Source organism: Amblyomma maculatum, chromosome 10 (genome assembly GCF_055883805.1).
Source record: "Amblyomma maculatum isolate TAMU_Amacu chromosome 10, ASM5588380v1, whole genome shotgun sequence".
Lineage (NCBI taxonomy): Eukaryota > Metazoa > Arthropoda > Arachnida > Ixodida > Ixodidae > Amblyomma > Amblyomma maculatum.
This window is the reverse complement of record NC_139353.1, coordinates 120,569,139-120,595,272: the sequence shown is the minus strand read 5'-3', so window position 1 is coordinate 120,595,272 and position 26,134 is coordinate 120,569,139. Positions and strand designations below refer to the sequence as shown.

At 44.8% G+C, this 26,134-nt stretch overlaps 1 protein-coding gene across 2 annotated transcripts; it reads left to right on the top strand.

The window, feature by feature from the left end:
* Positions 1–287: 287 nt before the first annotated feature.
* Positions 288–25,672, top strand: LOC146177353 (uncharacterized). 2 transcript variants are annotated; one of them, XM_084581133.1, is made up of 12 exons: positions 288–595; positions 5,733–6,023; positions 7,777–7,853; positions 8,515–8,658; positions 9,194–9,358; positions 12,435–12,530; positions 13,961–14,073; positions 14,722–14,950; positions 16,792–16,911; positions 18,180–18,296; positions 22,637–22,774; positions 23,779–25,672. In XM_084581133.1, exons 6-12 carry the CDS (start codon positions 12,492–12,494, stop codon positions 23,947–23,949), a joined length of 927 nt encoding a protein of 308 aa, XP_084437259.1. In that variant the 5' UTR covers positions 288–595; positions 5,733–6,023; positions 7,777–7,853; positions 8,515–8,658; positions 9,194–9,358; positions 12,435–12,491; the 3' UTR covers positions 23,950–25,672. The 2 variants fall into 2 exon arrangements, with proteins under 2 accessions (XP_084437259.1, XP_084437260.1); XM_084581134.1 differs by lacking the exon at positions 12,435–12,530.
* The last annotated feature ends 462 nt before the right edge of the window (positions 25,673–26,134 follow it).

Sequence of the window (26,134 nt, the reverse complement as noted above, 5' to 3'; positions counted from 1 at the left end):
TGGCCCTTACACAATAACATAGCGCGTGTCTCGGCTTTCTTACTTTATTCGCCATGTGCAGGGTGGTCGAGAAGCCGGACCAGTCAACGTGGCCGATCTCCGAGCTTATCACGGTCGTCCACTAGCCACATAGTACCACTTGACCTACCAGGCACTACGGGTACCCACGCTCGGCGGATACTTCCAAGCATTCGCCCCGCCAGCAGCAGTACCAGTTCCGTCCTTATCCCGCGTTAGTTTTGTTTTTACACATCGGTAGGTGTCCCGGCTTCAGAGGGGGGGAGTGTGGGGCCCCACAGCCCCTTTTAGCGTTTCAAACCGCGCGCGCTTTTTTCTGTTTGTGTTGGTGTCCGCCCGGGCAGCGCGAGTACGCATGAGCGAGCTGCCCGGAGCTGGGGCGGCATGTTATCGGCGCGAGACAGAGGGTAGATAGGCGCGTCGAAAGCATGGCTCGGGGCTTATTCGCCGGGAGGCCGGCCACAGAAGGGCGGCGTGGCAACGTCCCAAGCCGGCAGGATGTACACGGACGACGGAGCGGAGTCCTGCGAGGCAAAGACGGAAGCGGCGCCTACAAGAAAGCCTTAGGAGTGTTAGCGTGAGTGCTGCCACGCGAGTAGCTATGCTTTTGTACCGTAATCAACGCTTTGTACTCGCCCTATCCGCGACGCAGTGTGTTTTGTGTTGTCGCGGTGAAGCCCTGACCAATGTTCTGTTTTATTCTGCATAGTCCATTGTCGCGCACTTCAACGGCATGTTTCCAGCGCAGTTTTGACCAATGCTGTTTCTTTTCTATTTTATACTTTTCTGTTGATCCGGAATAAACCGGGGTTTTTAAGAAAGACTTGGTTTTCACTCGTCGGGCGAGACCATCGCTCGCGGACCCGTATTCTAGAAGGCGGAGCCTTCAACTCAAAGCAGGAAGCGTGACGGAGTAGGGCGACCATTTCGCAGAAATATGTGTCCGCGGGTACAGAACAGCCTCTCTAATTGGTTATCTCTCACACGAAAGGTCGTTATATATCTACATGTAGCAAAGGTTTGCTACGGGGTAATCGGGAAGAATTATTTTGCTATAAAGAGCGTAACGCGGAGCCCTGCCTGCGTGGTCAATACTACACGTTGTCTAACATCTTCAAGTGGGGCACCGCAACGGCTCTTCCATCGCTCTTCCTTCGTGGCTTGAGAAGGTTGAGAGTTTCTTGTTTTTGGAGGAAATGTATCGTGCCTATTGCCCAGGGACAAGGCGATACGTTTTGCAAAGGATCTGTTTCAAGTAGCGCTACTGCGCATGCTCGAAGCCGCCTCGGCCGTCATTTTCGCCTGGACCCCAAGCGGAGATGGGGGGGGGGGGGGGGAAAGTTCGCTGCACACGCTTTTCCAGGAAACGAAGTCCCTCGCTTCATCCGCGCGACGAACTGCTGCACAATAACTGCGTATAGAGCTAGCACCTTCTAGGTCTTCGGAATGGATGCTTTATATTAGGCTAGCCCCCCCCCCCCCCTTCTCCCTTCCAGCATACTTCCAGCTTGCCTGAACAGAAAAAAACAGGACCAGGTTGGACAGCTTCCTGTTGTCGTTTTCATTGGTTTACCGGGAGGCGTGTTTCAAGGTTTGTTCACAGATGACTCTCGCGTGTGTGCACAGGCTAGGCGAGACCCGCCCTGCATTCAACTACTGCTTGAAAAATAAATCCACGCCGCAACTATGAACCAAGGGGGATATATACGGTTCTGCTGGGAACAAATTTCTGCACAAAATCTCGGTAACCAGTTTAATGACTGTTTTTAGACCCAGGCTATCTTTCAATACCCTTGTTTAATTTCGACTTGCCTTCCATATGTACACTCCGTGCTATTTATCCACTAATCTTCCAGAGGTTTCTTGCTTTCCTCTACTACCGATTCACTCACGCTTCCTTTGTTACCACTAAACCCCAGGGCCTCGGCCAGGGTTACTATGTCCGCATGGACATCTGGATGAATGCTGCCACACTCTAGTATAATATGTTCAATTCTTTCAGGGCATTTACCGCAGATAGTACATTTCCTCTTCTTGATTAAACTTTCTTCTGTAGCTTCAGGCTCTAAGACATCCTGATCTAGCCTCAAAGAGAAGGCCGCTGCCTCTTGATTTGTCATAGAAGGTTTCCTTCTCAATCAGAGTTCCATTTTTTGTATATGTCTAGGGTCGGTTTCTTTTTCATTGAATTATTGTAGTCTTTTTCCCACTATGTTCGCTACTTGTTGTTTAATATTCTTTATTTCTCCATCCTACCTTCCAAAGTACTTACTGGCTAGTTTTCTTCTCCTTTTTCGCCACTTGGAGTCAAATCATTTTGGTATAAGTATTTAAGTACTTTAGCTGCCCACCTATTGTCGTCCAGTCGCCTGAAGCGTTCTTGGTACATTATTTTGCTGTTAGCGTCCTGTACCTCCAAGGACGCCCAGACCACATGTCCCTGTACTGTTTCGTTTGTAGTTTTGCTGTGGGCTCCAAGTGCTAGCCTGCCCACAGATCTCAGATTCATTTCTTGCCTCCACTGAACTTCAGTCCTAAAGCACAAAACCGCCTTCCCGAAGGTTAGCCTCGGTAGCACTATTCCTTTCAAAATACCTTTAGTAATATATATACGTTGTACCCGTATAGTGGCCTGTGCATCTGTGCATAGTGTGTGTGCATCTCTGGCATCTCTTTGTCCTAGTGGTATATTCATGTTTTTTTCATGTATACCTGACTGGTTTATCCATATCCAGAGATATTTGTATTCTGTCAGTCTTGGTATCTGACTCCCTTGTATTGTAACCTCTTTATCAGTGACATCACTGAATACCATCAGACCCGGCTTAATTGCGCTGAGGGTAATGCCGATTGCATATCCTCGTATCCCCATATATTAACCAATGCGTGTAAATCTTCTTAGCTATTGGCTAATAGAACAATGTTGTCCACGTGCATTATTCCTGGAAGCGTTTGTTCTACGTCTGTTCCACCTAGCTCATACGAGAGATTAAAACCAAGGTTCTTGCAGACTCTTTTTCTTATTCTTCATATAAATCATGAACAACATCTGCGATAGCGGACATCCTTGCCTTAGTCCTTTGCCTACACTGACAGTAGTCGTACTTCTTAACCCCTATCATGCAATTTCATCTTTATTATCTCTGTATACTTCCTTTAGAATTCATATAATTCTTTACCGATGCCTTCAGATTCGATCGAGTATGTTCAACAAAAGTTCCCTATTTATGCTATCGTGTGCACCGCTTATGTCCAGAAAGGCTAAACACAGCGGTCTACTTGCTGTCCTGGCTATTTCTATGTATTGGGTTGTTACGAAATTGCTATCTAGGCGCCTACCACATCTGAACCCGTTCTGCAGTTCGCCCAGTGCATTATTACATTATATCCATCAGTGCACCGCAATTGTTTGTTATTACCGCCAGCTCTCCGGCCGGCTCTCTGGTTCATAGTAATTGCAAAATATGCACTTGTGAAACCTGTCACCTCAGGATTGCATCTTTCACTGTATATTCAAAGAAAGTTATCCTCACGTATAGCAAACTTGAAGTCCCAAAGATGGGCGGTTGGCCTGAGAGGTGGGCTATTAAACCGCTGGCGCCCACCGTAGGGAGAACAGCAGGCTGTTATATGTGCCAAGTGGGCCAAAATAGTTCGAATTTTCCAACTTAATCCGACTGGATGGTGCTGGGTGTAGTTTCACGGCTGTGAGCACATGTGTTTCTATATCTGCTTCCCACATGCATTCACGATTATTGCTGTTAATTCTGGACTTGCAAGGCTCCGTACCGAAGGAACTTGTCATCCATATAAGCATTCTTGAGCGTAGTTTCAGCTATCTCAGCATCTCCCAATACTGTCCAGTTTTACATGTGCGCAGCAGTAGTCGCGGTCAAAAGGTAATCAAATAAATTGCTGTGGGAACTCAGAAGTCTGCTGATTTAGGGGGAGCAACGGCGGCGTGCTTGACTAACACGGCTACAGTCATTCACTTCCCCAGGTTCCACGAAAATTAACCTGGAGCATGTTTCGCCGAATTATATGCTTGCGTCCATATTCTCATTTTCCTACTACTATTGTTATATATAAGAATTCAGAACGAGCAAAATGTTCTCATTGTTTTACCGTTTTCTTAGTTCATAGTCAATATACCCAGAGAAATGAAGTGCAAGCATTGCATAAGAACCAAAATGAGAGGAACGGTACACCTGGCTTTCCTGGTATTCAATTTTATCTGCCTAAATAACCAGTGATCAGGTTAGGCCACAGCGCATGGATCACGCATATTGCAATGCTGCTCGTGCATATGAACAAGGATCTCAAAGTACATCTTCAGACAGACCATTACCACTGTCATGTCTCTGACTCCTTCGCTAGCACGACCATAAAATGTCCTACCGCTTAGACATAAAGTAATGGGCGTTTACCGTAAACACTATTAAGGCACTTCTTCCTGTATTTGATTATTTTGGTTAACATTCTGCATTCTCCTTTCAAGTCACGTGAAATAATAAAAAATTTGGATGTACAGAACAACTGCCGACTTTTTTACGCTTTCAATATAGTCAGGGTTAATTGCTGTTCATTTTTATCGTTCCAACATAGCTTGCACCAAGGCACAGAAGTACAAAATAGTAAGAGGGATATGCCATGACGACATGTCTTTACATATATGCTGCGTGCCGGTATTTCACATATTTACATGCTAAATGGGGAAGTGGGATGTAGTTTCTTAAAAAGGGCTGCACATATGGGGCTCCACTTAACGTCTCCTCGTAGTACTAGATCGTTAGTCGGGACCATCACTAAAGTCTAAATATTTATATCGAAATCCCAAAGTTTGGGTAATGGCTCCCTCTAACAATATATATCGAGTGTTTTCTGCCTTGACTGCAATTTTTGTGGGAGCCTTATTTTTTCTTGTGCTTGTTCCCGTGTTCTTAGTTCTAAATGTGTAACGGCCGAGTGGTTTGTGCCTGGCATTAAGTTTGGGTGGTGGGGCAATAATAGCAGCGAATATCTGCGCGCATCTCATGCCTTTTATGTAAAACCCTTTTGTGCTTGCCCTGCAGTCATGGCATTTAATACCACGCAGTCACAAACTTGCTTGGTTAGCTGCACATCTCAAGTCTCGTTAGGCTTCTTGCCTGCAAAAACCACTATAGATAGATGTAGCAGATAAGCTGTTTGGCTCCATTCCATGCGTCTTGTCTTACTGCACTTGGCTTGCTACGTTGAACACAAGAGGGTCTCTTAGATGTCTCGTAAGAGTAGAATGGTGAAAGCCTACCCTTCCTCTCCTATTGTTTGCCTTTCATTGTTTGCCTCTTATCTGCGTTCATTGCAGCGCTATATATAATTATAAATGGTTTACAAGAAAGAAAAGGAGCAGTATCTGTCACCCCTTCTCTGGCAGGTATGAGTTTGGACTGTACACCATCGCTCCTTCCGCGTGGCGTTCAAGACAGAAACACATTTCTCGAGAACTCGCGCACGGATATAATGCTTCCTACTAGGAGGCGTTGACAGATCTCGCATACAGCTCTCGCGTGTAACCCTCATGCAAAACTCGCGGATGGGATTTCTTCTTATAAGCCTAGAAAAGCTTTCGCCTTGAAAGCAGATTTATGCTCTCTTTGGCACCACCTTAAGCATAGACATGCCATCGATGTGCACTTCTGCTGGCACTCACAGTTCTTTCAATACCTTTACAGCTCCTATGGACATGCTTCAGCCAATCCAGCGGGGCTCTGAATTTGAGCCGGAACCTCAAGCTCTCAACTGCCGGCTCGTTTTCGAATATGCACGTCAGGAAGGCCTCCGCCACCGGTACACAACCTTGCAGCACCTGAGCGACCACAGGAAGGATTAGCTAGTATGGATAGCCGTGCTGCGGTTGGGAGACCGCAGCTTCCCGTCGTACCCCGGTGAGGCTGCCACAGCTAACAAAGCAAAGGAAATTGCAGCTGGGAAGGCTGTCACCGACCCGCGGCTCCACCCACAAGGTGTTTATATTAAGTGGAAGATATGTTTTGGGAAATCACGGTAATTGTAAATCATTTTTCAACCTGGTGTATCAAGGGTTGAAAAATCTCGTCACTGAAAATATGATTGATATGAATTCACTTTGATGCGACCTTTGCACAAAATGCGGCAGACTTTGCGAACCAGAATAGCTGTACAATTTTGAAAAAAAAAAGACAAAATTTGCACCAAACAGCTCCAATTTACTGCTTTCAAATTAGGCAGCACTGGGTGCCAGAAATGTAAGTGGATGTAACATTGGTTGTAGGTGCTCTTCCTAAATAGTGAACACTCATTGGAGACTGCTTATAGCGAACATGACTCTCTTGTTCCTGCACGTACTTGTATGAGATAGTTTTATGCCGTTACGCAAGCCAGCAGGGGTCCGGAAGAATATGCGTACACGTTCGAGTTGCCATTCTATTCTATCTTGCTTAAAAATAATAGCGTAGGCATCGATATGGAGGCTGATTCGCATACTTAGGTTTGCGTTTGTCTGCGATCTTTGTGGGCATGATGTCGGCAGGCCAGACAATTAGGTGTAGCATGAATCATTCAATTGAAGGATGTGCTTAATTATGATTTAACACTAATTTTATGGCATGATTCTATATCTACCAACATCCACCCTGTTTGCCCAGCATATCAGATATTCGACCCAGCTTTAAAACGGTGCGACCATTGCCCTAAACCTCCCAGAAAGTTGCTTCTGCCCGCGCAAGAATGTTTTTTTCAAACAGCACCGTGAGATATGTACAGCTGAATTGTGATTCCCTGAATAATAATTTGCCTGGGAGCCTATCAGATCTAAATAAATGTTTTCTGTTGAAGCAGCTTGTGCTTATGTGTTGAGTTAGCTAGGCCAACTGTATGCATCATGAGGTCATGAAAGGCAAACGTATTCTGCACGACTGGATGGAACGACAACACTTACCTCAGAGGCAATGGGAATGGGAAATGTAAATAACTGAATTCCTTTCATCATTGTGCAACACAACCCCGACATCTGGTGCTGATGAAGGCCGATAAATTGGGACCATACTATGAGAAAAACCACTCCGACAGTTTTTGTTTAACCTAGCGAAGTGTTACTGCGAAACTCCTTCCCCATGTTTCGTGGGCGTGGATAAAATATATCCCGATGTTTTAGCTTGCATGGTTGGTTTATAGGTCACATGCACAAATACAATAAACTCTCGGGGAAACAAAATTCACCAGATCGCGAAAATAATTTGTATCATCTAAACGTTTTTATCATCAGAACACACATAGTACTCGCAAGGATACAAAGGACATTCATGCATTTTGTCATGGCAGGGGGGTCTATTATGGCTGGAAGGAAACCACCCACTCCTCGCGTTGAGCACAGTGCGCCGACAGCGATGTGCGGGTCGAAAACCACTGCAAAGCTTACTCTGTGTAAGGCATGACTGAAGGCATGAGATTCTGAATTATGGCAATTTCTGTGCTGGCTCTCTGCTCAGTTTGCCAAATGCGTCACCCACTCCACCCCCACAGGAGCCCTCCTCAAGTGTACTCTTAGAGGAGCAGAGCAATGAAAACATGTACACAAGGCACACGGAGGCTATTATGTAAGCGGTCATTGTAGCAGGAAACTAGCGCTGCGAATTTTTTTTCATTTCATGGGGCAATGCATGATGCTATAATTGCTGGCGCTGTGCTGTGTAATTGGCTGGTGCCATGCATATTCATTTGTTTTCATGCCTTACACAGTTGCTGCACCAGCTCTCCTGACCACGTCAGCGCCAACTCCGGAGAAGGTGGCTATCCTGGTGAACAACGTAGTGAGTGTAAGTGATGCTGCAACTTGGACCTGAAGAGCATTTTTGTCACCCTGGGCTTCCAGTACAAGAATGTAGATCTTGGGTTTGCCGTACCAGCCTGTTCTGTTGTATTCAGGGTGCCTGCTCTGAAACTTGAAAGAGACTTGCATAACGTTTGACCTCCATGAAGGCTTTCCGTTATGAAATGGCAGCTGATAGTATGTTCAGTGCCTATCATACACTTAAGAAGTATTTTCTGAAGTTGTTGTGGGGGAACATTCCTCAAATTAAGCGAGCTAGCACAAGCCTGCGGTTTGAATTATCTGGTCAAGTTGATGGTGAAAAACACAGGAAAGCAAAAAACCTTCAAATTATCCAGGATATTCAAATAACTGAGTTCGAATTACTATCAAGGTTTGAGTATTGATGGAGGTTAAAGACCTGAAATGAAGCAAACTGTGTACTTTGCCTCTCAGTGTACAAGGCAAGCATATGTCATTTTTTCATTGGTGGTTGTTAGATTTAAGCTAAGCTTGTTGAATTTGTATTTGTTTGCTAATGATAATGATATTTTGCTGTGAGTTTTTCATGACCTAGCCCAAATGATGGCAGTCTGTTTACTGCATGCTTGTTTGCCCAGTGTTTTACTACAGAATGGTGACTTTACCGTTCATTAACGTGTCTCCAGAATGGCAATGGTTTCGCGGATGGCCGGATCAGCTCTGCAAGCAACTCTACTGGCCAACCTGAAAATCTCAAGGATTATGTCGATGTGTTCGTTTCCCATGTAACAAACACTGACAATGTGTTCGTCCGGTTCTTGGACTATGATGTAAGTATAGTTTGGAGTTTTCTGTTAATGGTGGCGTTTATAGTTTAGAGTTAACGCTTGTCCTGTCATTTTCTTCCTTCCACGTGTGTTCTTCGGTGCGCTCGTCTTTCCCCTTGCAATGGTCTAGACTCTATACCATCTAGCCGAGGTAGAAGTTTTGTTATGGAAACTGAATTCAGGCGAAAAAGACCGAAGTGGTTATCGTGCGAATTCGTTGCACATATTTCAGATTAGTGGACTTCAAGATAGAATTGAGCTGCTGGATATTAATGTGATATGTTGCAGCTACCTATTAACGTACCGGGTGGTAATATGGGATGTGCTATATGTAGTCGCAAGCTTGCTTCTTGGAGTGTCCTTAGAAAAGCAGGGTGTGCTTACAGCACGATGTCCAGATGACACGCCTGGCGTTGCAGCTTTTGGTGTTAGCAGGGGCGTTATGTTGTTGCCTATTTTTGCCTGCCTCGCCAAGATCGACAGAGATTTTGTTGTAGCAAGAGCATTCATATTTTATTACTATGTCAATCCTGGGCAGGCGGAGTACACCCAGGTACTTGACAAGATGGCTACCTTCTACAATGGAGATTCAGGAACTAGGCCTGATGACCTCCAAGTGGGTGAGGGAGTGCTGTAAGCCACCAAGTATGCGGGACACTGGCTGAGGGTTCAGCCCATTGCGGTCCACGACGAAGGACTAAAGGTGAGAGGGAAAGGGTGTTTTGGGCAGAGTGGTTGTTTTTGAGAAAACGATATCTGTTCCTTCACCATGGGGTTAAAGGGCAAATTCGTCGATTTTTCGACCGTACGGAGTTTGATTTATATTGCTGGAGGCTTGGTTATCACAGTATCTAATTACACTTTTTACAATACACAAGCAATCATTTTAAATAAGCATTAAACTAAATCACAATTAAAACTCCTGCGCGGAGTCCAGAGAGCGCTGCTTTGCGTGACATCACATGATGACGACACAGGCGTGCAGTCGAGCCGTACGCACCCGCGGCCGTTCTGCCGACGTGCGCGAACGTGAATCGCGGTCGCGCACGGCATCATGTTAAACATTACCTGATGTCAGTGAGTCGCCCTCTTTATCATCGGGCAGGGATAGCAAGGACTCGTCGTTCAAATACAACTTAGAAAAAACATAAACACTACTTGTCATGCATGGCCATTGAGCGTAGAACGAGGGAGCGATCTTTAATGCGGCTAAATTAGGGCCGTATGAAGAATTAATTCTGTAAAATTCCTAAGACATTTATGCACTCACAAACCCGAATGCAAGGGACCGGCATATACGAGGGCGACCGATTGTCACTACAAGTTATCCTAATTCCACCCGCTGCGAGCGAGATTATTGCACACACAGCAGTACCCCTGCCACATTGAACATTTATTATCATTCCCACCGAATGGCATTTGTTTAATTTATTATAGTCATTTTTATATGCGCTTCTACACGGCCAAAACTAATGCCTTTTGCAAATAATGGAAATTGCAATGGATAAAAATTGGAGCTTACAGAACATTTTATAGGACTTCGATATGTTACAAAAATGAATGCGCTCTGAGCGAAAGTAGCTTTGAAATTCACGTTGACGTCTTACATGGCAACACGACTATCCATTACGAAGCTCAACGGTGGTATCGGCGTTTGTTTACGGAAGGGTACGGAAGGTGAGCCGAGCCAGCGGGAGCAAAATTTTAAAGCCCACAGGCTGGTCATGCAGTTTCAACTACGTGAACCTCGTCCACTAAAACAAGTTTCAAGAGCAGGAAGTCGGTCGGCATTGCCTATAGTGTGCCGTCCGACGAATGCAACATTTCAGAGTACGCGTTTCGTACACGCAGAATCGTTTGCTAGGAGTAATAAATGTTGAGCGGTGCTTCGAGGTATGAGCGACCCCAGCCGCATCAAGAAAGTAGTGCAGGAAGCTTACCGCAACGGTGCTGCCCACGAGAGCGGCGGAAAACGCTGTGGTCTGGCCGTCGTCGAGGCCTTAACTGTTTCACATTGAAGCCGCAGCAGGCGGTGTTTCGGAATTATTCAGCGCTATAGCAAATGCTCTGTTCTTGAAATAGCCTTACTGTTAACCCAGCTGTCTCAGAGCAAAAGAAAGATGTAATTTCAGCGAAACCTTAGCAGCGACTTGAGCTAGAGTACAAGATCGGATGAGCTGAGCCACATATCAGCAGTTCAGAACTGCAAGCAGGAATTCGCTTATCGCAGTTATCGCCAAAATCTCGTTACTGATCAGCGATCCTCAGTAAGGGTTTGCTTTTACATTAGTTTATTCAATCGCGTATATACTGAATATATCAAAGTTTAGGACGCCTTCTTTTCCTGAAGGTAGCTCGCAAACAATCCGCCTGTACCAGCGCACTGCGGTAGGCGGTTTAGCTTGTCGTGTGCAGAAGGATCTTCGACACAGCATCCGATTTTTTCATCGCCTACCACTCGCGAGGCCAAACTATAATTGTATCAGAACTATCTTGTGTTGGTAGTGTTCCCTCGTGAAATGTCCCGAGCATGCATGCGTTCTCAGATGCAGAGGGGTGTCGTGCAGATCACAGGATCCAATTTGTTGCGAAGCTCTTCTTTCCAGAGAAATCGGTGATAAATCACTGTGCTGTTTTCCTAGAATAGCTCGTGAAGCCAACAGCACTACCTATCACCCATCACTGCAAAGGAATGCTGAAACTACAAGACGGTGCAAGCAGGCTGTCAGCCACGTCTGCGTCCTACCAGGCTGTTTCTGAGTAGCGCCACCGTCGCCCTGCAATGTGCCAGTAATACCTCATATAATCGTACCGACGATTTTTTTTTTTCAGAATGTCGGCCTTGCGGTCACAGACTGAGCTCTTGCCAAGGCCTCCACATTCCATATTATGTCGCAGAATCAAGATACCATTTACTATGAACATTATAAAAAAAGTTTTTCTATAAATAGAAATACATGTACAGTCCTCTATGTAAGAGATGATGTGATTGCTGCTTCATTTTGTGATATAGAAGTTTTATTATATCCGAGCTCACTATAGCAGGGTTCTGTTTATCTAGGCCATTTCCGCTTTGGTGGGAGAGGATTTTGCAGTTCGGAATTGCTGTACATCTTTATAATGTTGCATTGGTTGCTGGAGAGAATTAGCATTAGGTACACTGAAGATCCGAAATGGGGATTTTGTTATACTTGATCTAATGTTGCATTGGTTGCTGGAAAGAATCAGCATTGGATACACTGAAGATTCGAAATGGGGTATTTTTATACTTGATCTAAAATGGTCACATTTGCTGTATTTGTCTACGTAGTGATGTGTCTTTTACTTCTTTTTAATGCTTTTTTCACTTTGCTATCTTGATATTGTAAAAAATAATCGGCGTCGGTATTTAGAGCTAATGAGAGCTAGGCCAGGGAAGAGGAGGAGGGAGTTAACTGCATGCTTGCACACCCGCATTGAGCTGCGTAGGGTTTGCTAGCGTCTGCTTGCAACAGCCGATCGCACGAATAGCTCAGTCGGACAGCGTTGTCTTTTTTCCTTATTCATGTGCTGCCTTTGTGACGGCACATTTATGCCGAACTGGCACATGGATGGATGGGTGGATGGAATATAGGAGCGTTCCCTTTGAAACGGGGTAGTAGCAGTAGCTATCATGCTCATTTTTCTGCATATATCTTAATTATTGATTTAGAATGGTTCACTAAACCATCATTCTATTTATTAAATTGTCACAGACAAAGCAAGGACATGTGATATAACGTATTGTATTTAATTTCCAGATTGAATGCTTTTTTGTTGATGAGGGCATCACTGAATTCCTTGCACTAGGAGCTCTGATGGAGTTGGAGGCATCCTTTTCTTATCTGCCCCTGCAGGTGAGCAATAGTGTGTATATATCTATAGATGAGCTCTCGATAATTTGAACTGACAGAAGCTAAAAATTTCGCTTAAGTGTGGCCGAGTTGTAACAAATTTATTTTCGATTATTTGATTATAGACAGGACCAGTATCAGCTGTAGTATATGGAGCAGGAGTGCGGCAGACAAAGTCACGGCAAATTCATTGATTACGCTCTGAGTGGCTTCTTGGGTTATATAGAGCAGCAGAGTGCATATACGTGAACGAGTCTTCAAGGCGAGCCGTAGACGGGAGTCACTAAATCTGTCACATCATACATTGTTAAAGGCTTGTTCAGCTATAAGTTAAACCTCTATGTAGTGAGCCCACATGTAGCAAATTTGATAGCACGAAGACTCAGTTCCTTATGCTAGCCCTATAAAAGAACGCACGCGTTTTTTGAAACTCCATGTAACAAGTGTAGTGCGTTAGTTGATCTTCATCTCCGATCGAAACGTCGAGTGAAATAAAAAATGTTTCCTTTAATGAAGCGTATACTTCGCTATATACTCTTTTAGCAGTCCAGTACGTTAGGTTCTCGCAACCTATATATATATATATATATATATATATATATATATATATATATATATATATATATATGTATATTATGCCGATTATACGTCACCTAGTACAAATTTATTGGAAATCTGGTTCATTTTATCTTTGTAGCGAGCAGTGGCGTGATTAAATGCTCTCACCTCTATTCTGATGGTCATGGTGCCTCCGGCTGCTCTAAGTCCCCTTCTCTCTCTCTGGCACACTTGTAGGTAACGCTACTACCACTATGGTGAAATATGCCACCACTTACCACTTCGTGTGAGGCGTGTTTACTGGAAATATTTCCTGGGTGATTCCATTATGTTCTCTTACTTTTATTTTCATTCTACATTGTTCTTTTGGCTGTACATATGTGAGATGTGCATGTAATGAAGACCTGAATGTAACGAATAAACGCTGGCTTTTGTCAGCTCCTTCATAATAAGGCTGGACTACAGCCAGTTATTGTATAAACTGAGATATTGGTTGGGCATGCACCTGTATGCATGCATGACACGAAGAACCAGCCACCGTTTGTTCTTTGACAGTTATTGGAAAGCCACTGAATGTTCCCTGACTTTTTCTGTCACGACAATTCCCTAACAATTCCTAGGGAACAGGTCTATTTTTTATGTACCACAGTTTTGCATTGAAAAAAGTGTTCATCAAAAGACTAACTGCATAGAATATTGGGAATAAGCACTTGTATCTACTTACAAAACGTGCGCGCACCATTGCAGAAATTGTCTAGCTCTCCGAAGGTGACTGCCCTTGTTTAAGGGAGAGGCTTGCGCTCATACAAGAGCTGTTCAAGACCTTGACAGAGTTTTACATTTCTGCTGCACTCTTTGCTCCTTCTTCCTTGCAGGCGATCCGGTGCCGACTCGACCGCCTCACCGAGTATTCTGGCTATGATGGCATTGCTGGCATTCTCAGCGATGTGCTCCTGGGGAAGATGCTGGTTGCAGAGATTCTAAATAGGTGAGCCAGAAGCTGTCAGCTGAGAAAGTGGACGGATACTTGCCACTGTAGATGTTTGCACGTTATTTACTTGTGCATGCTACTCCTGTGTGCATCTTTGAAAATAGTTGCCTTTGGAGTGTTTGCTAAAACTATGTCACATTGTGGAATGTGCCATGTACGGTTGGCTTTATGTTGAGGGGTAAGATTGTGTTAGACGAAAAGTATTTATTAATGAATGCATAGTTGTGAAATATTCAAGGAAAATGCATTTTACTTGCCGATTCCAGATACATTATTTTTTACAGTACTTTTACAGTTAGGCAATATGTTATGCAAGATCGTTCACATCCGCTTCCAAGACATATTGTAGCAGAGGGCTTGCTGTGCATGTGCATGGCATGACTTTTTTATAATAAGAATTTAAAAAAAAATAATGATTATGCAACCACGGAACTTAACATAACTGAAGTTCTAAAACTTTTGCTGCAGAAATTAGGGAGTGGGGGGTGATTTATCACACTAACTTTTCTATGCAGGCAAACCTAAATTTGTCCTTGAGGTTTCTGTAATGCTTGCATGCCTGTTGCTTCCGGTATATTTATGGAGTCTGGTATATGCCTCCAACCACTTCCTTATCTTCCCCCTCTTTGCTCTCTTGCCCTTCAGGGACGATCCACCGACAGTAGTTATGCACGACACCGGGCGCTCAGGAGACAGCAATATGAACAACATTATCATGGAGCGGCTGATGGGGCCCAGGATCCCCGGAAAGGGATGTGTGGGCCGCTGCCATCTCAGCCACATTCGTGGCGATGGGGTCCTTTGGGTCAAGCTCTCTACCCCTGGCATTACGGTGATTGACAAGTTCGTCCATGTTATCAACAACTATTGCAAGGTAAGGTTACTGCGTTCTTTCGCGCTCTAAAGCAACGTGCGTTCTTAAACGCGGGGGGGGGGGGGGGTGATCTTAGTGGATTGCGGCCGCAATTTCTGAAGCAGGTCCTGGAATAGGCAATGAATAAAGGCTAAACTGGCCTTCAGAAAGTGCGTATTGTTGTACGGGTGTGAGTTTTGCGTACCCTCAATGTTGGCTTTGCGGACTGACTCCCATTTCAGTACTTGTGTAGGGTATGTGCAAACGTTATGCCTAGTCTGACTCAGTCATTATAAAGCCTTCGCATTGTGACACTAAAGCAATATTAAACATCTAAGCTAAATGTTTTTGCAATTATTAGGAATGTAATTTCACTCAGTATTAATCTCAATTGTGATAAAAAAACATATTAGGGCTCTTTATCTCGCTTTAACATGTCGTATTTTCGCCTCATAACATATGTGGATGAAAACAATTTTCACCTTAAATATCCTAAATTCATAGCTCTGAATTTGTTATTATGCAGTGCTAGCAGCATAAGGCTTCTAAGGAGGATAGATGCTATCTAGTGGTAGCTTCAGTGACTGGTTCAATTGTACTGACTGGCATTTCACCACACTACGTTCATGACGAACGTGCAACTGAAAGCAGGAGGAGCACACTTAGCACGATATTGGGACCTCAAAAGCAGCACCCGGTTTTTCGAAAAGGAAGCATCCATATCTGTCTAAAGCATCGGCACTGCGTAACACGAGCTCGGTAGAATAAGGTAAGGAGGTCCTGGAGCTATTCTCAGTAATCAGCTGCAACTGGCCACTGCGGTCATGCTGGACACGCCTACGATCAGATCAGAGACGTTTGACCAGCGTTATCACCGAGCTCCCCAGGAGCTTGTTGGTAGCGCTTTTGAGATAATCGAGATACGGAACGCGTTTAGAGGCACCCAGGAAACGTTTATACGGCAAAAATATCGCTGGGAAGGAACTCTGAGAGGATGGTACTCCAGATGACGACATTCGCCGAAATTCAGAATGCGAGAACACTTCCTGGGCGGCACGTGCCCTAACGTCATGCGCACAAGTTCGAATCTTTTCTTTACAACAATGGCAAAACTGTATGACTAGCTATCGCTGGGGTGTATTTAGTCAGGTGTCTAGGTGATAAAGGGAGCGAACCAGCACCAGGCACATGGATGTGTTTTTGTGGCCTTGGATGAGGTATACATTAGACACACAGGTGCAAAGCGCTAACACCTCGTAGGGAAACTATGAAATACAGTGCTAATGAATGATTTCACTGTCGTTTGCTCACCCACATTACATGCGCATGAACACTTTTTTACTTATTTGCTTCCGCGAAATTACACCATTATCTGTGCAGGTTCTTATGGTGTCTTGGTTTTGAAAACAATGTGAAGCTTATGCCTTAAATGTTCATATTGGTTTAACAGTGAGCACATTATGGAAAATTATAATCTAAGCACTTTGCACCAACATACTTTTCGCATGTAATTAGTCTTCTATCATCTTAGGCTGGGTAGAAACATTCCTGGCCGTTCCTGCATGGAGTAAAATTGAGCCTTATCTGGTGTCTTTTTTTCTCACAATGCAAGCACATTTGGTTACGTAAAATTCGTCTTTGGGGGCAAAATCTTTAATTATCACCAGATGGTTTACTTTAGACAGCTCAGCTTTTTCTGCAGGAATGGGTAAGAAAAGCATAAAAAAAAAAGAACATCGCAGTTTTCTGAATGAGAAGGGAAGGCTCAAAACTTATATTGGAAAGTTGCGTTTGCGTGGATTGTCACCATGCTGAGTTGCGCGTTAGGGCAGTTGGTCTAAGTTTCTTAATTTTTTTTACAGACAGATAATGAAGCAGTCGACAAGCCAGAAGTTGGGAAAGTATGTGGAAATCAGTCTCGCAAAGATGTCGCATTTTACGGAGCTCTTCTGTCTTCTCCTGCGCCTCCTCCATCTAGAGAGGTATGTTTTGCCAATCTTTTCATTGCAGTGGGGTACGTCTTTTTTCTCTTGACCAGTGGCAGAAGTGGCTCTAGGCAAGTGCCATGCATTTTTCTCCTGGATGGGTGAAAGGCAGCAAACGACTCACTGCGGGAAAAATGAGCTTAATTGTTTTATTTTGTTCTATTCAAAATCGGTGCCCCCTTTAAAATGAACTTGGATATGGCCATTTAGATGTCTTTGACGTTTTTGTTTTATGGTGATAAAAGCTTTATAATATAAAAATTTTCGTGGTTTATAAAAGCGCTGTTTGAAGCGAAAGAACTGCCTTTGACTCGAAATGGGGTGATCTAATGATGCACGAAAGTTTGTTTCATGATGCTTCAATAATAGTGCATTGTTACCTGCCAATGCATTCATATTGGTGCACAGTTCCTACCTGGTTCGCACTCTTGCTTCCAGTGCAGTTTCAGTGGGGCTGTAACTGTTTGTGAGAGCTTCTAGTCTGCCACAAGTCCATAAACCTATAAAAGGACAAGCATGTGGATGCGAGATCATAGTACATGCTACTCGACCCTAATATTAGAAATTCTTTAACCGATCCTTAATCTGCTTTCCTAGAAAAAACTTTATACACTTCAGCTGCCACGACTAGTTGTAACATACCTCCAAATGCGCAGAAATGTGCACACAAATTTCGACGTTTGCTGCTGGTGAAGGGCTATCAGACTGAGCCATACTTTGTGCAAACCTACCCAGCCAGCCTTCCCGCCACACGTTGCTAGAATTTAAAACCATTCAGTGAGTTTAGGTGACGTCCTGTCTTAGTAATGACCTAGTGCTGACTGCATGCATGGGCGCATATTGGTGTACTTGTACTGTTTGTGGCAAACCTGCACTAGTCACTGTTGCAAGAAGTGGAGGTTGTAGACCGTGATCAATTTCGAGAGCACATCTGAGTTCACCTTTCTTACACTTGTGAAGTTTCCTCGTCTGCCCCCCTCAAGGACGCCACTGGTTAAAAACAAGGCTACAGGCTCATGCAACAGATGGAGTGACTTGTCTCCTGTGTAGCAAGCAAACTTTCAGTTTTCCAAAAAGAGTGCCACATTGTGTTAAAAAACACAAGTTCCAGCAGTTTGTCCTGGCTGCTGGCATTGCAGTTTTTATTGATAGGGAGCAAAAGGTGCAGTGTGTGTATTTCGGCAGCTGAGAATGCCGAGTATTGCAATTAAACTGCTAAACACAGAAAGCCATCTAGTTCTTACTGTTCATTGTTGTATGCCCAGTTACTGCAGTGCCAGCTGCGGAACTTTACTCGCGACGATGGCTTCTTCTGGAATGACAAAACATCTGCTGCCTTTTTGGATATCATTGGCCCTGACAACCCTGAGCTCATCATAAAGGTGATGGCATTTTCCGTTGATATTCCATGCTTTGTGCACCTCTCAAGCGCGCTTGCTCATCATTAATTCACCGAGGAATCGCATGAGTGTGCTGGATAAGTAAGGAAGTGTCGCAGCAAAAAGTTTGTTGTAGTATCAGCTACCGGAATTGACTGATCTAAAACATTCATGAACTGTGTAGTTCAACCTGTTATATTGAGAGCTTTCCCCGTTTTGCGAAAATACCACCAACGGCAGTAGTTTGAAAAATAAAAGGCCATAAAGGAAGATGCGCTTAATAGAAAGAAGTGTGAGCATGCTAAATACTTGGTTTGGGGGGTTTAACGTCCAAACGCGACTCAGGCTATGTGAGACGTCGTCGTGGAGGGCTTCGAAAATTCGACCATTTAGGGTTTTGACGTGCACTGACATCGCACAACACATAGGCTCCTTGCTTTTCACCTCGATCGCAAAGCGACAGCCGTGATCAGGATTCAATACCGCATCCGTGGCCACAGCAGTCGTGCGCTGTTACCACTGCACCCCCACGGTGGGGCGCATTGTAGATGTGGTCTTGTAATATATGTGTGTATGATATATGTACACGTCGAATTAGGCACCATTTCTGAGAGAAGGTAATTGCAAATACAGGATTTGAGACACTATTCATAAAGTGAACTGAAAACATGATAGGATGCAAGTATACGGGAGCACTTCACGGTAGCGTTCGCGGGTGCCGCCTTTTCCCAGGTGCCACGTTCTGTATGAGTCCCAGCACAATGTTCCATACCAATTTTCAAGCGTCTACATATCAACATGGGTTAAGTGTGCCCCTACTTTAAGTTTTGATTTTGCTGTATTTCCCGGCTGTTAAGTTTTCCTTTTTTGCTCCAGTGAAAAATTCATGGGCAATGCCAGCGCCCACGTACACTTAGTGACTGCAGGTTAGCATGTTCAGTCCAGCCGAGAATGCATACACATTCACAGAGAAAAAATTTACCGATGATTACGTTACTTCCTAATGCGAAATTTGAGCGCAGCAAGTAAGCTGTTTCACCTTTTCGATAGATTGAGGCAAAGAAATTGAGCAACACATGTATGCGCTATCACAGAATTATTTTTTATTTTTCACACGTATTCCTTTAACAAAGACTCCCTTCTCGGCGGCGGCGATGAGCTTCTGCTTCAGCCTCGCTTACACCTGGTTGCTCTCGACGGTGGCGATGAGCCTCCGCTTCGGCGGTGCGAACGGCAGGGTCTTCTCGACGGCGGCGATGAGCTTCTGCTTCAGCCTCGCTTACTGCTCTGGATTCTGGCGGCGACGGCGCTGGGCATCTGCTCTGGCAGCTCGTTTAGGAGCAGCAGCAGCAGACGGAGGACTTCCACCGGTCGTCTCGCTGATGGCTCAGAAAGAACTGGAAAATAATTTCGCAGTGGCGAACGCACATGTACAGATCCGCCGCCACCGATTTGGCTCACTGATTGCAACCGCAGAGGGGTTGCATTGGAGGAGGAGCGAAGAAAGGAATTAAGTTCGAGCCGGCGCTTTGACAACCGGAGACTCGCAGGAAGAGGGGGGAGGGGGGCGGCGTGTACGCCCAGCGGCAAACGATGAGGGCAGAAGTACGCGCGCAGCAAGCGGACAACGCGATAAAGGGAGGAGGGAAGAGATAGCAGCGACTGACTGATGCTGCTGACGCCGATAGTGTGTCAACTCCAGCTGCGGCGTTGGTTTCAGGGACAACGCCGCCGATGCCGACGCAAACAATATGATACCCTCGCTTCCGCAGCGCCAAGAACCAGGTCTAGCCGTTGGAAGGTGGTCACGTATTCGTCGACGTGCCGGGGCCTACGTGAAATAGCCGGCGCGTCGGCAACTGAAGAGCACCCTATCCGCCACACAGGAACAGGGGGGGGGGGGGACCTTCCCCTCCTCTTTCTGCATGGCGGCGACGGTGTTCTATGCAGTCACGTTATCTTGACTCTCCAGCGGCGTCAGCGTCATCCAGCGGTATCAGTCGGTCGCTGCTAGCGCTGGGGGGATGAAAGGGGGGCGGAGCTGGTTACGAGGCCGACGCCGGCGCGAAACCCAGGAACGGACGCCAAAGAGCTGCGTTCTAAAACGTCTCAGCGAAGTTCTATTTTAGATCGCGTTCTCTTGCAAAGCTTCGGTGTTTTCGCAATTTTGTTCCTCATGGCACACAACAGTGAACGTTTTTCGTATATGTGCGTGCATGTACACGTTTATATTAAAGGGATAGCCTTTAGTGGCGTATGCTCGCGGCTCGTGTTCATCCATCCGTAACGCTTTCGTTACGTGGGAAACGGTAGTTGGCTGCTGACATGGCCGAGCTCTAACTGGACTAGGGCTTCCTGGCACTACGTTTAGCAGGAGCTGCCGACTCGGGCCTCTCCTTTCATATGGGAGGGTGATGTCAGAATCAATCTACCTAGACCGTTGCATTCACGTTGTTCCTAGGCCAGGCACGTTCATGCGGCTCAGATAAAGCGGGACTTAATATGTTGGCAGGTAGCTCACGCTATCGCGTAATCGCGAAGGTGGGAGAGAAAACAGAAGTTCCGTAGTGGAGGGCTTCTAACCACCACGCGATAGAAGTTTGCGCTTTCGCCACATCGCAGTTTTAGTGATCCAACGTGTCCCCTATAACTGTTTTCTATGTACGGGGGTATTCGGACTGCTGTTTTTCCTCCTGCTCTGAGAGCTTAAAATTTGGATCACAGGGTCTGGGTATCCTTTACCTCGCTCATTCTGTACAGCGCAAGCAAAGGCCCCAGCTCCAATAGTCACAGACTGAGTTTTAGGACCTGGCGGGACTCGTGAAATGGTCTGAATGACCGCCACAGTCTAAATTATTAGTGAGCTTAAAAAAAGAAATCGTCACTTGTTTGCGAGACATTCGCGCTCATGTTTCATTTATCTTTCGATACAAGCGTTATAGCTCAGCACAATCTGCTACCGTAATCTGGTTCTGCATGCAAGCCGTGTGCGTATAGCGTGATCTCAGGCTCTGGGTCGTCAGTGTGCACGACCCACAGCACGTGTGTGACTGGTTCTGACGTGGAAGGCTTGCACACAACCGATATGCATGAGAATCCCCCTAGGCTATCAGCATGCTCTATACAAGTGAATCACGCTATGCTACAACTGCAATCAGGCTATCTCAGCTAGAACCATGCTTTTGCCATGTACTTCGCTTCATCACAGTAAAATACAGCTGCCCCTGCTGTGGTGCCGCAGGGGTTACAGCGCTCGACTACTGTTCCCAAGGATGCGGGATCGAATCCCGGTCTCGGCGGGCCCTTTTTGATGGATGCGAGAGGCAAGGCGCCCGTTTGTTGTGCGATGTCAGTGCACGTTAAAGAACCTCACGTCGTCGAAATTTCCGGAGTTCTCCATTACGGCGTCTCTCATAGCCTGAGTAGCTTTGATATTTAAACCCTAAAACACAAACCAACCAACCAAACACTGCATGTTATGCCGCGAATGATGCATGTACCAAACGAAGAATTAACCTTCAATTTACATGGGTAAAGACGGTCACAAGAACCGCGAGGTTGAAATTTACCGATATCTGCGAATGAACCGAACGTGGGAGACACTGCTCATGTTTACCGTTAAATCCGACTGTACTGTGTAGGCCGCAATGACAACGAAGAGCGCACAATTATTGCCATTCCTTCAGATCCCAGCAATTTAAGTAGCCATACTCATCCACCCGAATTATTTCGCTTAAATTCAATTTAGAGTCTTCTACGGCTGTTAGGAGATGATTGGCCGCTAGAGCGAAGCCAGTTTTCTATATCATGCCGAAAAGGCAATTTTGATTTTAAAAAACCTATGCCGCTGTATTGCTGGTGCCAGTTTTAGTCGGAAAATTGGAACTTTTGGTCTGCACAGCGGCCAAAGTATCGGTTATTAAAGTGTAGGCTTTCCTGTTTCTTTCTTATGATGTGGGACTGTTCTTGAATGAAACCCAAAATATCAAACAGGTCTGAACTTGGCGTCGGCGAAAAAAAAAACTGTATTGAACGCTCCACCCTTTACATTTACTGCGGACGCCTTGCTGTCTGTGTAGCTATATATATCTGCATGTTTGGTCTTCAGCTGTAGCAGCATTCCTGATCTAAGCAAGTGATGTACAGGAACATTTGTGTCACCAAATTTTCTCGCTGATGCAGCAAGTCGTGTGCCGCTTAGATTTACCCGCTGGCAATCTAACAATACACCCAATAAGCAGATACTGCCTTTTGGGTGTGAAAAATGCAAAGTTCTGTATTTTGGTAGCAATTGCATGCTAAATTTACCGGTGCCCTTTGCACTGCTCATGCTGATTTTCCAGGTCAACAGCCCCCCTGTGGGAAGTCAAGGTGCAGTGGTGGAGCTGTTCAAGAAACATTCAGAAACCAGGCACCTCGTATGCATAAACACAGCTTTCCAGAGCACGACATCACTGATTGTTATTGAAAGTTTGGGTGAGGTAAGTGCATCAAAGTGCTGATTTCAGGCCTTGTATGTTGCAGCGCTGGTAGCATCATTTTCTAAAACTTGGACGGACAGTCTAGGCTGTTAATTTGGGGAAACTTCCTGTGCACTAGATCAATGGTTATGGTGCTGGACTGCTGATCTCGAGAACGCGGGTTCATTCCCACTATTGTGGTTCCATTTAAACAAGCAGATAATTTATCCATTTATATATAATTTATGTTAACAGGATTTTACATTGGCTTTCCTTTCTATGTTAAGGCGAAAGCCTTTAATGGTTCATGCTGTCGTCGACAAAATGTGTCCCGCTTTTGCGGCGGCTCTGATTGGCTGAGGCACGATGACGTCATAGAGGTCTCGACCAATCACAAGAGCCCGACCATATTATGCGCGAATGCGTGCCTTATATAGCCATTAGCCAATCAATGATCAATTACGTAATAATAACAAAGTAATAATTTACTAAATAATAACTAATTATCTAATTTGTTAATTGACCAATTGATGTGTATTAGTTATTTATTATTAGTTACCTTAATTCAATAACTAATTAGTATCACTTGCGTAGCAGAATTGCGGCATTCAGGCTTTCGCCTTTCAATACTTTAGTATCTAACGTCCCTCAAATATTTTGTGAGTGCACGTTAAGCCCTCCAATGTTTTAATTTAGTGGAGCCTGTCACCTCAGCGTCCCTCACAGCTTTAGTCACCATGAGGCTTGCAATCATGCGAATTAGTCACATTTGTGTATCTGAGTAGACGGTTATCATTAAGGGCATAAACAAGAGTACAGGCAGCATACGATACAATTGCACTGGTTCATTAAAAATGACATCTTTATTACAAGACTGATGCAGGGGTCCTGATGCTGTAAGGAATGCAGAGCATTTGCAGTCGTTAGAATTAGATGAACATCGCTGTCAACCAGCGTGTTTTTGAAAATGAGTGTGTTCTCTACTGGTTAGATAGAAATTAACCTGTTAAATTCGTTGTTTCCAGGTTGCCCTGGCTACCTTCGTCCAAATCAACCGACGTAGGAATGCCCCCCCGTTGGAATGCTGGAATACGATGGAACTGTTTTTCAGTGTTGCATTACTCCTTTCCCTTACGGCGCCGTTCAGGCGTCCACAGAACAAGTGTGACAGATACTGCGGCTTGCCTTTCCTGTGAACCAATTATTATTATTTTTTATTATTAATAATAATAAATTTTTTCACAGCAAAAATAAAGGCTCAGTATCTGTCATACTTGCTCTGTGGAAACCTGAACCGCGCAGTAATAAAAGGGAGGAAGGTGGTGGAGAAAGTGGAAAGAGGGAAAGAGGAGCCATAGTGGAGGACTACAGACTGATTCCGACCACCTGGGGATCTTTAATGTGCACTGACATCGCACAGCACACGGGCGTCTCCGGCTCGCCTCCATCATAAAGCACCCGCCGACAGAGAGGGATGCCAGACTGCCGAGCGCTACAGACGGAGCAACCACCGAGTGGGGCCTATGGTAGTGTTCATTCAACGCAAACCAACAGAAAAGGAACTGAAGGCACTTCGTGTACTTGATCACCCAGACATTTGAAGCAAGCTTTGTGAACAATACGTTTGCATGCATGTGTAGTGTGTGCGAGATATTGTGGTACCAAATGGAGTTGGCAGCAGTGAGTGATCCAATGTATGAGTATTTGTTTGGAGACTGCCAAATCTAAATACTGTATAAAAAATTGAGGCCGTTGCATACTTCTTCACAGATCATCGGGCAGCCTTCGTCTCTCTCAAGCAAAATGAATATGTGTGCACCCGATGTCTCTCACTGCTAGAGAAGCATGACCACAACAAGCTCAGCCAGAGAAACGTACCTCTCACTACGTATATTCCGGCATAGCTGACCTAAGCCGCTGCAATGTTTTTATCTAGCTTATCGACAACTTATATTTTGGGCATACGGCCAGGTCGCGTGATGATAAGTTAGTCACGCCCTTCCTAGGCAGTAATAGATGCTGTGCTGCATAAACTGTTTGGAGCTATGAGGAGCAGGATGTGGCAGGGCAGTTTTTTTTTTTACTCTGTAAGCAGCCTTTGCTTTCACAGCACTGAAATACCAAAAGTCACAAACACTTTCTATAAAAAGTGTTGCTCAGTTCTTCATTCTATTTTTGTATGTCTTTGTATTGGTGCAATCGCTGTGCTCAAGCCGGCGCCGATGTGCGCTTTTCCCCGTCCTGACGCGTATGCGAAAGGAGATAGTAAGTTTTCTGGCTAAGGACGTTTTCTATCTTGGTGAACGAGAGTTCTTTTGCCAATGGTCTTGCCCTTTTGTTTTCGTATTGAATGGACGTGTCCGGATGGTTTTCAGTCCACCTTTGTACTCGTAGTATAGTGTAAATATCTATGTCAGTTCACAGCTGTATACATATCAAAACACATGTGTAATACACACTGAACATGCGATTGCTGCATATGTTTGTACCTATATTTATTGTCAACTTATTGAACATTGTATAATTTCATTCACAATGTCACTCAAAATTGTATATATTGCCGCGAAAGCTTCAAAACTGTATTTTTATTCTATCAGCAGACGGCGTGCACGCATATGAATTCTGTATTTTTTGTTTGTTCATACTCGATGTCACTAGACGCACCTTTATCAGTTTCTTTGTCGCGAAATATGCGCCAAGATCTGTCTCGAAGATTCCGATCACTCGCGTATGTTTCTACAATGATCAAGGTTGTGCTAGTAACAGTTTGCGACTTTATCTAGATGGTTCTGAGCCGCCTATAGAGTCAGCGTTGAACTGGGCGCCAGGCGTTATAGTTCGACGATCGAAGAACACGTTTGTTGCTATGCTTTTGCGGGCGCAAGCCAGCCAAATAAAGAATTAATTTCGGTACTATCACCCCTGTGTCCTCTTTTGGTGTCGACAACCTTGTCACCACTACGTGACAATATCATTATTACGACCAGTCAATTATTAATTTTTTGGAATGTAAATAGTGAATTTAGATGTAATCTTCGACATATGGTATGTTATGTGCAGGGCCCTTGTTGTTAACCGTGTACGTTTTCAGTTTTGGTCGTTCGTCATCACACATGTCAATGTATAATGTCTTCTATACACATATTAGATTTTACTAATCTTTCTGGTGTATTGGCTTTTAAACGCAGGTCTCATTAGGAGTGCTTCTTTTCGTTCGCTACTTCGCGCTCGAGTGGCGTAGGAATTGTGGTGCTAAACAGATCCCTTATAAGAGAGAGTGAAAATTCATTAAGTTCTTTTTTTTTTCAGCAGAAATGCGTAGGCTCCAGCAGAGCCTCATTCAAAGTGATGAGGGTGCGGATACAAAAAAAAAAAAAAAAA